Source organism: Malus domestica, chromosome 09 (assembly GCF_042453785.1).
Source record: "Malus domestica chromosome 09, GDT2T_hap1".
Taxonomy (NCBI): domain Eukaryota; kingdom Viridiplantae; phylum Streptophyta; class Magnoliopsida; order Rosales; family Rosaceae; genus Malus; species Malus domestica.
The window spans coordinates 24,854,382-24,867,021 of record NC_091669.1 but is presented as its reverse complement, the minus strand read 5'-3'; the positions used below and the strand labels follow the sequence as shown (position 1 = coordinate 24,867,021).

The 12,640-nt window shown below is 36.9% G+C and overlaps 2 protein-coding genes and 1 long non-coding RNA gene across 3 annotated transcripts; 1 reads left to right on the top strand and 2 right to left on the bottom strand.

The window, feature by feature from the left end:
• Positions 1 to 2,332: 2,332 nt before the first annotated feature.
• Positions 2,333 to 3,182, bottom strand: LOC139187858 (protein PXR1-like). The gene is made up of 3 exons (XM_070804467.1): positions 2,977 to 3,182; positions 2,832 to 2,898; positions 2,333 to 2,572 (listed from the first exon to the last, which is right to left on the bottom strand). The coding sequence occupies exons 1-3, from the start codon at positions 3,180 to 3,182 to the stop codon at positions 2,333 to 2,335; spliced, it is 513 nt and encodes a 170-aa protein (XP_070660568.1).
• Positions 3,183 to 7,082: 3,900 nt separating this feature from the next.
• LOC139188225 (uncharacterized) lies at positions 7,083 to 9,343 on the bottom strand. The gene is made up of 3 exons (XR_011571520.1): positions 9,307 to 9,343; positions 7,868 to 8,184; positions 7,083 to 7,648 (listed from the first exon to the last, which is right to left on the bottom strand). It is a non-coding gene; the product is annotated as an uncharacterized lncRNA (long non-coding RNA).
• Positions 9,344 to 9,561: 218 nt separating this feature from the next.
• LOC103435468 (late embryogenesis abundant protein 7-like) lies at positions 9,562 to 10,915 on the top strand. The gene is made up of 3 exons (XM_008373868.4): positions 9,562 to 9,712; positions 9,958 to 10,146; positions 10,525 to 10,915. The coding sequence occupies exons 1-3, from the start codon at positions 9,650 to 9,652 to the stop codon at positions 10,687 to 10,689; spliced, it is 417 nt and encodes a 138-aa protein (XP_008372090.1). The 5' UTR covers positions 9,562 to 9,649; the 3' UTR covers positions 10,690 to 10,915.
• Positions 10,916 to 12,640: the final 1,725 nt, after the last annotated feature.

Here is a 12,640-nt window from a genome sequence, read left to right as displayed (position 1 = left end):
ACAAAGAAAGGATAGAAAAATAAAAAAAAAGAAGAAAGAAACGTGGCAGCGTGAAGCTGCGGGGAGTTCAGGGAATAAAAGCAGAAGGAAAGACAGGCAGCTTGGGGGGGATTGGTGGAAGTCAGAGAGCTGCCTTTGGCAGCGTGCAGCAGAGGACTGAAGAGAAGGAGCTGCCTTGCGGCAGCAGAATCAGGAGGTCAGAGCGCGGAAAGAAAACAGAGAGACAGAGGCAATGGGCAGGCATGGCAAGAGAGGGCAGACTGGATCAGAAAGGGAAGTCAGACAGACAGAAGCAGCAAGCACTCTCATCTCTCTCGGTTAAATCTTTCCAAACTTATATTTTATTTTTGTTTTAATAATGTGTAATTAAATTTACCTTGGCTAGAGGTTAATTCAAAGCCATGATTATATCTGTAATATGAATTGATTACCTTCGGTTGTGATTTCATAAGTTGTGATTTCAATTTACTTATCCGTTCGTATAAAAACTGATTTGTGTATGTTGGTTGAGAGTGCACGCTTAATTTACATGCATGAATTTGATGCTAGAATATAAGTGAATTTCACCTAATCGTTATGAACTTATTTTCACAAGTAGTAAAGGTTGCTAGTCACAATCACGTTAAGTAAATTCTTGGCAAGAGTATCATGCTTTTCATAGTTACGAATGCCTCGTCAATGCTTATAGTTTTCACAAAGTTTAATGATCTTTGATTGTATCTCTATTGTGCTTTTCACGTAGGGGACTTTTGAAGAATGTTTTGAATTGTTGTATGCGTTTTTCCGTCCAATTCAATAACTTAAGGAAAACTTGAAGATTAAAAAAGTGCTGTTCACGGTTAATCTGGAGTATTGAGATTCACAATTTATTGAAAGAACAACTGAAAATCAATTTAGGTTGCATATGTGTCATGTGTGGAGAAGAACCCTCTAGTCAGTCCGTCATTTATCATTTTACCTTAATTTTATGTTTTTGTCAATTCTGTAATTTAGTTAAGTTTAATTTACTTTTCATCAAAACCAAACACCCATCCATTATTAAATTATATTATTTAGTTAGTTTTCTTTATTGTTAGTCTTTTAATTTAATTTCCGTCCATTTCAGTTCCTAGTGTTTAATTTAATTGTTTTCATTATTTTGAGTCATTCTAAGTGTGTTTCGGGTTATTAGAGTTTTTAGCCTAGTTTTGTGTCCTTGAGTCTTATTTAATATATTTAAATTAATTGAGAATAGATTAGCAATCCCTCCTAATCCCCGGCCTAGAACGATACCCTACTTACATCCATACTACAATTGTCAAAAAGAGGGTTTAATTTGTGTGTCAAGTAATTCTCGCATCAATTGACTCTCACCAAATTGCCACACGAATGAGCCACACTAAATACACTAACCCTAAGGTCCTATTTATAGTGCATAGGACTTAGGTTACAATATGTATCCTAATAGGAAATAAATCCAAATCCTAATCAAATAGGTAATTAACAAAATCTCTCCACCAAGGAAACTAACTAAGAAGTCAAAACCAAACCCAAATAGGACACCAAAACCAAATAGGTAACACAAACCTAATTTATTGCATCATCCTAATTTTGAGCCAAAAACCCAACATACATAAAATCGTAACGTTAATGAGTTACTTACTTCTTTTCTTTCTCCTTCAACTTATTAAAGTGATACAAACATTGCATCACCTCAACCACACATTCTGCGTCCATGGCTTTAATTAACGCTTCTCTTTGCACACCATCCTCCTTGGGCTGACCGGCATGGATTTTTTGGCACTTTGTGACATCAAATATCAAAGAGGTATGGCGAACCACTTTTATCTTCTTTTTCTGCCCCTTTTAGTTTGCACAGACTTTGACGTTACTCTTGTGCACGGGACCTTCCTCTTGGTTCCAGCATGTAGGTCATCGGGTGTGTGTATCACCTCCTCATCATCATCAAACGAACCCTTGACATCTTCACACTCCTCCGTTGCTAGTTCTCTGACTAAACCAACCATCTTCACACATATATCAAAGGGACTGGCTCAGTCAACAATACCTGCAAACTCATTGCAACCCTTTTCCTCCACAGCTCCCATTACCTCGTCCCCTCTCGATCTTTCGCCTTCCCTCCGTTTGCCTTCATCCCTTAATTTCTCCTCCTGATTCCCTTCCTCACCCACTGGTTTTTCCTCCCCACCCTCTAAACCAATTTTTTTATCACCCTTTTTTTCACCACCGTCATATTCTTTTTCTTTTGCTTTATTTTCCACAACAGTTTCTACATTACCTTTAATTTGACCACCTGGTCTTCTTCTTTTCCCTCTCTTTTATATCATTTCTCTTATTTTTCCTCTTCATCCTTTTCCTCTTCTCCATCTTCTTCATCTTTTCTTTCATCTTCAACTTCTTCTCCCACATCTTTTTTTCCTTCATCTTCTTCCTTGGTATTCTCCTCCACTAGTTTTTCCTTCACTACCTTCCTTAATTCCTCCACCACGTTCGACAGCTTTTTCACTTTCTTCACCAGATTCTTGTCTGATATTTCCTTCTCATGGGCCAACCACACGAATGACACCTTCAACTGCATTTTTAACTCACCGACATCATTTGTGTCGGGAATCAAGTTCTTAGTAATCACATCCACATCGTCCCCTACTTCCAGTACACTTTTTTCCTCTCTGCTTCAGTCGAAAAAATTTCTCTTAACCCACAACCTGCCATTTAAAGCCACGCATCATAAATACATTTCTCACACATACAATATTCACAAACATGCATTTTCAGTCATAAAATTCAAAAGTTTTGCAATACAGTTATACCTTTCGACCTTAGTTATATACAAATGTAGCTGCTTGTGGATCGGCTGCTTCTTCGTTGTCTTCCACAGGCATTTTCATATGCCCACACCTGCAAGTATTTGTCAATAAATGAATACTCGATAACATTAATCAAGCCAATATTACAAATGAAAACAACACATATTACCTCAAAAGCATACGAAAATCCTTTGCAGCCCCATCTGGACTGCTGCGCCTTCTTTCTTCCCCTAACTTCTTCTTTTTCCTCCTCTTCATCTCCCTTGCCACCCCTCTTAACTCTACCTCTACCTCTACTTCTCCTTGAAGTACCAAACAAGAGGCTTTCATGAAGTTGTTAAAAGGAGATGGAACCTCATACAAAACTATTGACATTATCCATATCCTCCACAAAGTTGAGGTAGTCTAGATTCACAGCAACGTTGTTCTTCGCCCCTATCAATATTGCCTCAGCAAAGAATACTAGCCCTAGCTTGAAGGCATCACCACTATTCTTGCACTCCTTAAACACCCTTTCAAGCTTGTCGTATGTCACGAATATTTTTTTGCTAACTTTCTTGGGGACAACATTCGCTTTACTTTTCTCCTTTTCTTTCTTCGCCTTGCTACTTTCACTTGCCAACCCTAATTTTCCAAGAAAATACTCCCTCAACAGCTTAATCCTTTGTGGCTTTACCTCTATGTCATGGGGTTTGTCGCATCGTAGCCCGGTAATGAGACAGAAGTCATGCTTTGTGAACCGGGTCAATTCATAACGTATTAAAAAAGTCAACCCCTATAGGTCTTTAACCCCTTGATTTACCACTTTACAGAGCGACAAATCATAAACCATTTGCATCCACACCCTAAAGGTGGCCAAAGTAGGTTGCCCCAAAGGCACCAAGCTATGCCACATTAAACTTCTCTCTAATCAATCCTAACACATGAAGGGCTTGGGATAGGTTGTTAACCCTTACTTTATACGCTTCTTCTTCTCTCGTTGCTAGTTGAACACTATGGGCTACCATATCTTGTACACATAGTAATACACACACATCAACAATCAATGATACACAACCTAACGACAACCTATCACAAAGCTTCATAGCTTTACATCTGCTATTAACAAAGCATCATTACTTAAGCAATTTCAATTCCCACCATAAAATTGTCAATAATTAAGATACAAAAATCTATCTCTACCACCATAAAATTAACAATAATTCAGATTAAAAAAATTCAATCCCAACTTAAAACTACAACTTTACCAAAACAACAGATAACACCCCAGTGATAAGCTCATATTTATAAATATTTTACATCGAATTCACTTGTCTTTTCTTAGTTAGTTCCTTATATTTTTGAGCTATTTACTTTGTTTTTGTGTTTTGTAGGATTTTTCAAGCAAAGAAAAGAAAAATAGCACAAGTGGGATTTTAAGTAACAAATTCGTCAAAACTGCCCGTTCAGATCAGCTAACTTTGGAAGCAAGTTGCGATCAGTTCAAAATGAATTAGAGAATGAGCCTTATATGCTTCGAAAGCTACAAATGTCTATTTTTTGGGGCATTTTATGGATTGTTAATATCATTTTTCTAGAAAAAGTTATGACCGTTTTAACACCGAAAGGTTCACAAGAGACTGAGCAGTTTGTAACTACAATGAAAGTAATAAACCCAATAAATCTAGCAGCCAAAACTGATGCAGTCAAGAACAAGCCAGCTGACACCTATTCAAATATCAGAGGAAATGGATTTAAAGATGAGGATTAAGTGGGAGTAATTGACATAAAGGCTGCCCAAAAAGTTACAATTGTTTTACCATTTCCTTTCACTTATTGTCATCACTAAATTGCTATTAGTGGGGGGGGGGGAGTTATGGAAATGATGCAACAAGATTTGGTTTAAAGGAGTGTTGGGGGAGGAAATAAAGGACAGTTTTTACAGAAATAATTTTAGGAAAAAGAAAAAAAAAACGGCTGCAGGTGGCAGTGGAAAGGAAGAAAAAAAGGCAAGACACCAGCGTTGAGGAAGAAAGGAAAGAAAAGGAGGCCTCCCTCAATTTTTTTTGGTTTTATCATCTCATACCCATGTTGTACTTTTGGTTTAATTTAAGGATTATATGTAACTAATTTTTAGAAGTTAGAGGCTGTTTTGAAGCCCCGAATATGATTGCAAGTTTGTTATGACATTTCGTTGAATTACTTTTATGAATGGATGAAAATTGGTTCACTACTTGTCTCATTGATGAATTCTTTATGTGTTTTCTACGGATGCATACTTAGTAAGCATATTTAGGATTCTAACGCTATGAATATGTGTGTGTCTGCCCTTGTCGAATGAGGACCTACATATATTATAGAGTAGTTCTTGTTAATTGCGATTAACATGGGAACCAATTTCTAGGATAAGTAAGACAACGCTAGTACTTACGATGCCTTGTGATGACTCAAACTCTTTTCGTTCTTAATGATTTCTACTTGTTAAATCTATGAACACGCCATTCTAGATTGCATGCTAAGGAGGCTTTCTCTTAACATACTACATAAAAAAGAGTAACATGTTGAGTTCTAACATTGAGCCAACTTGAGCATCTTCATCCGGAAATAAAAGAAATTTGAATGAAACATAACATGTTTGCATGATTATTTGGTGGTGGATAGAAATTCCCCTAACTCGTTTTTCTTAATTTGTGAACTACTTAAAATTTGTTTCTATCTTGTTTTTGTTGGATTTAATTTTAATAGAAAATCAACTCCAAAAATCCCAAAAATTTGTGTGGCTGTAGCTTTGTGTCTAGTATCCGCATATAAAATTTTGTAGACTTTAGATGAGCGTAAGTTGGTCTAATAATTATTTTTCGGTGGCTGGTCAGTAAGGACAGCAACCCAGTTTTTATGACATTTTAAGTAGTTAGTTAAAACAATCTTCTGCGGAAAATGCCCTTTTTTTCATATGCTACAATTGAGAAATCTTAGTGTTTTTAAGGAAAATCAATAGGACATTTCTATGCTACTTTGTGGTGTGCTTTTAATCCTATCACCTAGCATCTACACAACCTGTCAACATAGCTTCACAAGTTCACAACGCACCCCAATTTGTAAAAAAATTGACATATATCGACAAATTCCACCTAATTACATCCACGAACATGCATAATTAACCTTACACCTAACTTAATTTATAATGCTTAATAGAAATAACAAAATGAAATTATAGGGTTCCATTTTCAAAACTCACCAAATTTGAAATTCACAGGGAGAATAAAATATGACCACAGTTATCGCGGGAAGCAGTTTGAACCCAGCTCGAATGAAACAAAAAGCACGTCATTTCTTTGTAATCCACTGCACAGCCTCCAACCAAAGTCCCTTGATTTGCTTCACTACTGTTTGGAATTTATGTGAGGCCGAACAACACGAGCACAAACCAACTATAACCGGGTTTGGAATAGGAAGCAAGTTTTCAAACAGGTAGGATGCTTTCAATGACAACGATGTTTAAGCAAATGCAGGAGAATGAGTGTTTTTGTAGGAGGACAAGAGTTACTTAAGAGGGAAAATGTTGATGTCAGGGGGTACAATTTAAATCCCAAGAAATTTTGAATGCATGCTGGGTACCATTTTAATTAAGTGACGGATCATGTATGACCCTGTTTCATCCTAAGCTCATTCTGATGGAATCATTTTCAGTCGTTCAATTTTCATCTAGCAGACCACATTCCGTCTGCACACCTGGTCCACAAAGTGTTGTCCGCACCTTAGAAATTGTGAAAGATGTAAAAGAATGTTGTGAGTAAGTTTAGGCCCAAAACATAAATCGGCCAAGAGTGAGTAACTTGGAATAGGAAGACCCGATGTCTGGCCCAACATTGGTTCTATTAGTTAAGGGTGTTTCGGCTCAAGACGACGTTAGCCCAACCAAGTCCTTATGATTAAAGGAATGTGAAGAGATCACCTTTGAGCAGGGCTCAATTGATTCCTAGATAAATTAAAACTGTTAACGATTGGCAATTGATCATTTTGATAAGATTAGAGTTGTTCGAGCGATTAGAATTCATGCTTAATCAAATAAGAATGAATTAAGTTCAGAAAGAGACTAGGTTCAAAATCCTGGATCAAATGGAGAGACCGAGGCTAGACAGGGTTAAGTTTCAGCTAACATAATTTGAAATATTCAGGTAAATGCCTCGGCAAACCTGTTTATCCATGAAGCCTTGCCTATAAACAGAAAAGGCTTCACAATGAGAAAATGACATTCTACTCAATACACAAATCAACACTCTACACGATATTCAATTTTGTTAAACATCATTGTGTTAACAATAGTGACACTTTCAGTTTGGTTAAACTGCATACAGTTGTAGAATCTATCTGGCCTAGGAGACCTTCAGTTTGGTTCAACAACACTCTCTTATCCTTGTTGGTTATCTATCCAAGTCACAACTAGTGAAAGATTTCTGATTCCTTAGCTGAAAGAGGTCACCTTATCACCTTTCTAGCAAAATAAGGGCGTTCTATGATTGGTTACTCCCAGGTACATTTCAGAGTTCGACATTCATCTGGCCAAACAACTTTCACTATAAAGACTATCATTTCCTTTGAGTATCTTTGCCTTTACAGCCTGATATCGATTAAGCGCACTTATATTTTGACGAATATAGTTGAAACCGCCAAACCTGGTGCAGAAGATCCTGAACTTCACAATGAGATTAACAACTTTGTTTTCAGGTTCTAAAAACCCTAGACCGTGAGTGTTCCTTCCTCAATCGTAGTTGCTCGATCCAGAAGTCAACATCATGATTCGACACCACCATTATATTCATCTTACTCGCCCGATTCACCTCGGTGGCAAGTTGGCATGCCTGCATCAGCCACAAGAATGATGTAGTTAGCTCTTAATTACTTAGTTTGCGTGCTACATAGGTTCGTTAGTTTAGGGTCAACATTTGGCACGCGCAGTAGGACCCGGTGGTGAAATCTACAAAGTTTATGACCATGGAGACTCGCTCTATCACAAACAAGACAACGATGAGGAAATCATCTGTAACTTAGGAATTTGTGCCTATCGGTGTAGACGGTACCTTCCTATCGCTGTCACTCTAGATCTTGCAGCTCATCGAGAGGTAGAAATAATTCTTGGTGGCCAAACGTTATCGGCATTAGCTATCACATAGACGACCAAGCTCGTTGATTTTCAACCTCAGAAGGGTTGGTCGACGAAGAAGACAATGAAGAGGATGATGAGACCTGTGACGCACCTCCTAAAGCTTTTATTTGGTGAAAATTTACCGAACATATATAGTAGATAGCTTGAAATTGCTTTGGAGCTTGAAATTGGTTGGCTCAGTCAATTGGTTGGGCATGGGCAAATTCAGCTTGACCCAACCAAGTTGTCCCCCTAGTTTTATAGGTGCATATGTTAAAAGTAATAATATACATTTTCTTAATCAACATCAAAAGATTATATCAACAAAAAATTATAGTTAAATTGGCAATTGTTTAATCATACACATATATAATGAAACTAGGTGCATTTACTTGTTCAGCCACTTACTATTAACATGTGTATCGTACAAACTTCATGATAAAAAAAATGTTAATTTTCTTACAAAAAAAATTAATCAAATTATAGATGGTTTAATTAGCTATATGTATCAAACATATTAACAACTTTCGTACTTAACAACTAACACCCTCATGGAAAGATGCCGGTTTGTTCGATATATATGGAGTACTAGTTAACAATGTCTAACTTCATTAATTTTTTATGAAGATAATTTTAGATGATTATAATAAAAATCAACGTTTTCTATTAGAATGTCTATACTGTATAAATATGTTAATCATAAGTGTGTGCTGATGCATGCACCCATAGATTTTTTTTGGTAGAAAATGCACCCAAAGATTGGACACAAGTATTGTCCCATTTATAAAATCAAAAATCCGTAAAACTAATGCTACGATCATCAATGGAGCATCACATAACATTTGACTCCAATGAGCTCCAGTTGCTCCCCCACATCAGTATTAGGTTACAGTATGTAGTTTTGGTTCTTAAGGTCTTCTCTTTTGTTTTTCTTTAAAAAAAAATGGTATTTTCATTTAACTTAGGAGAATGCTTGCTTATGTGATGTTTCATATGTTACGTACGCATGTGAAAGATACATAGTTAATTAAGCTAGTATCAGCCAAAATGTTAGAGAGGAAACTAATTAGTGATACTTATGGTTTAAGCATGTATGCATCAGCCAAAAAGTTAGTTCAATTAAGTTTATCATTAAGCTATGAATTATCATTTCAGTGTCACGGCTCACAAGAAAGTAATGTACCCAATGTGATAGCTATCATGTGAAAAATAAACGAGATAGTACTCAATCAACTAAATGTGATTAGAAAAGGTTAAAAAAAAAAAAAAAAAACTAAATCTGGGAGTAGTATAGAGAAAAAAAATGAGTGAAATTGAAAATAAAAGATCTAATAGCTGTAAAAATTTAATCTAATGAATAAAACACTTGTACACCTGTGATAGCCAAAATTATTATCTGATCCGATATAGATCAGCAAGACAAAAGAACCAGTGATTTCTTAAGGTATTTAAAGCTTTAATTTAACCGGAGTCTATGCCAAGGGACTCTCTTTCTTGACTAAGACAAGCCAAACTTGTTTGAAACATTCCTACATCAATACATGCCACAACTACGCTAGTGAATACACGCAAAAATTGGGGTAGGAACAAGGAAGTGCCAAGAAGAGGAGACTTTCCACAAACCTATATATAGTTTTCAAATGGAACCACTTTTGCATCCTACATTCTTCATCTGAAATTTGATTCATTTTCATCGAAGAAAAAACTAAGCACAAAAATGGCAAGCCACCAAAATCAGGATTTGAGTCACAAAGCTGGCGAGTTGACTGGGCAAGCTCAGGTATATATGGCTGTTTTATTTCTTATATTCTATTTTCAGTGCAGCGAGGAGATTTGAACTCAAGTGTAAAGGCGAAGCACATTCACTCTAGCAAAATGTAGCAATGCCCACGTTTGCAGCAACTGTAAATTATTAACTGTTAATTATTGTAATTAATAATGTTGAATTTGATTTGGTTATAATGTAATCAACTTTCACTTATCAAGTTAATAAACTGTTTCATTTCTGATCCACACCTTGTACAGGTTAAGAAGGATGAGTTTCTAAACCAGGCATCGGGTGCAGCTCAGTCTGCCCAAAACCAGGCATCAAATTTATCTCAGTCTGCCCAAAACAAGGCATCAGATGCATCTCAGTCTGCCCAGAACAAGGCATCTGATGCTTCTCATACTGGCCAAGACATCAAGGACCAAGCAACCCACCTCCTTCAACAGGCATGCAACCACTTCCTGCGATCTCCTTCATCATTATTCAATTTTTTATAGATAATATATTTCTTATTAGATATCTAGTAAAGAATTACTCAAATTTCACTTAACATAAGTCAATTTGATTAGTATCAATTCATCACTCATTTTTGTTAACTAGTAAGATAAAAGCTAGTGCTTTCCACCCTTGTTGTTAGGCAACTGGTATTACACTCGATCCGCTATTGGTCTTCAGCACTCCAAATTCAATACTTCTATTTTTAGTTTTAAATAATCATATGGAATGAGTGTAGAACAACGACATGTGAACGTGAATAGCATTGGTCTTTCTCTTGTACTATATACATACGTTACAGCATATGTACTATATGTATTTGACTGCAGACAAGTGAGCAAGTTAGAAACATGGCTCAAGGAGCAGCTGATGCAGTGAAGAACACTTTGGGAATGAATAGCCCTAACGACCCAAGCAACCAAACCAATACCCCAAGCAACCATACCAACCCAAACAACCCAAGCAACCCAAGCAACCCGAGCACTAGGATTTGAAGGTAGTTCTTTTTCTTCAACGCTTGCTCTGCCTTCAGTTTCAACAAATTAAAGCTCCTATGACCTGCTGTCCTGGCGATTAGCTAGCCATCCGAGCTCTATGGAAATGGCTATAGTTTGTTTTCTTTCATATGCAAAATATTGTATTTTTGTTCCCTTGTTTTTTTTTTTTTTTTTTCCTTCTGTTTGGTCAATAAAAGAAGACATGATTATTTCCCCTTGTTAATTAACAGTGTTGTGGAAATGGACTAATACTAAGAAAGTGTGTTTTATCTCAAAACCTTACTTGTTCTCTCTAATTTGCATCATCTCTATAGCCTCTAAGTTTTCACTCTTTAAACTGTCTAAGAGTTCCACCAAAAAAAGAAATTGCCTAAGAACGTCACAACTCACACCATATATACATACCATATGTTCATTGCTTAGACTGTATCTGTGGGACCATGATTTTCTAGGCCTATGACGCACGACGAGAAGGACCGGAATGCCCGAGCCCCATAGAGCGTAGTCCGGCAAGCTGGCTTTGGTCTAGGGCTGGGCAGTAAAAAAAAGAAACTGACTGAACCTCCAAATTGCACTGGCGGCTTGGTTTGGTTTGGTTTTTTTATTTTTTTTATTTTTTTTATTTTTAATTTTCAATGTTTAAACTGAACCGCACCAACCTTAATCAGTTTGGCAAGCGGTTCTCAAAATTCTTAGGATGCGGTTAACCGAATTGACCCACATATATTTATGTTAATTTTTAATCTTAATTAATATGTGTAGTAATATAAATAATTAGTTATTTACGAGTTACCGTGTATTCACCACATGAAAACAAAACATGATTAATTTAAGAGTCACTTTTCCTTTCATTCAAACAGCAAACAACAAAAAGGAAAGGCAACCTTTACGTGCCTAAAAAGCATAGAGGAATGAATTATGAATGGCATTTTGATGCCTTTTGTGATTATTAAATGCAGAGGAGAGATTTGACCAAAAAAATGCACAAGAGAGAGATGAGCGCCACACCTTCGGGGGAGAGCATTCAGTTAAATATCAGAGTGTGGAACGAACAAGACCAACAAAATAATAAGAATATTATTAAACTAACTGAGAATGCCGAAACGACTACAAAATCCTAAGAGACTACATTGTGAATGACTTGTTATTCTATGAGTTACAAGGCATCATATATATAGAGAACTAACCTAACCCTAATAAGCAAGAAAACAAAACCTTAATACTAATGGGCTAAGCCCAAATTCAAATAACAAAATAATCCTAAATTCCAACACCCCCCGTCAAACTCGTGGCGGTACACATCATGAGTTTGCCAACAAGCAGATGCAGATGCAAGCTCTGTTAGGCGGACACGACAAGACAAGCTCTGTTAGGCGGACACGATAAGGCAAGCTCTGTTAGGTGGACATGACAAGGCAAGCAAGCAAGCTCCATTCTTTTTTATTTCCTTTTTCCCTTTTTTTCCTTTTTTTTTTCTTTTTTCTTTGTTCTCTATTTGTTATTTTTTTTCTTTATTCTCTCCCTCTTTTCTATGTGGTCTTCTCCATAAAGAACCTGCAAAACACGAGAGTGCAGAAATCTGGGTTTTCATCAGAAAACGGTGCAAGTGCAGGAATAATGTGTAACGGTGCGAGTGCAGGAACCAGGTCCAGATGCAAATGGGTCAAACTGCAGCAATGTGGGGCAACAATGGCTACAAATTTGGGTGCGGATTAATCAGGCAGGTCTGGCAACGAGTGGTGGTGGACAGTGGCGGCGATGTGGGTATGTTTCTGGACTTCAATCAACAGTAGCGGCAAGTTGCAGAAAAACTGGGCACGCCAAGTTTGAAGCTGCAGTTGCTGGCTGGGGTTTCAGGTATGCAGGGGTCTAGGAGTGGTGCGACTTCCGAGCAAACATATTTTTTTTTTCAAACTAAACCAACGACAATCTAAACAACGAACAAGAC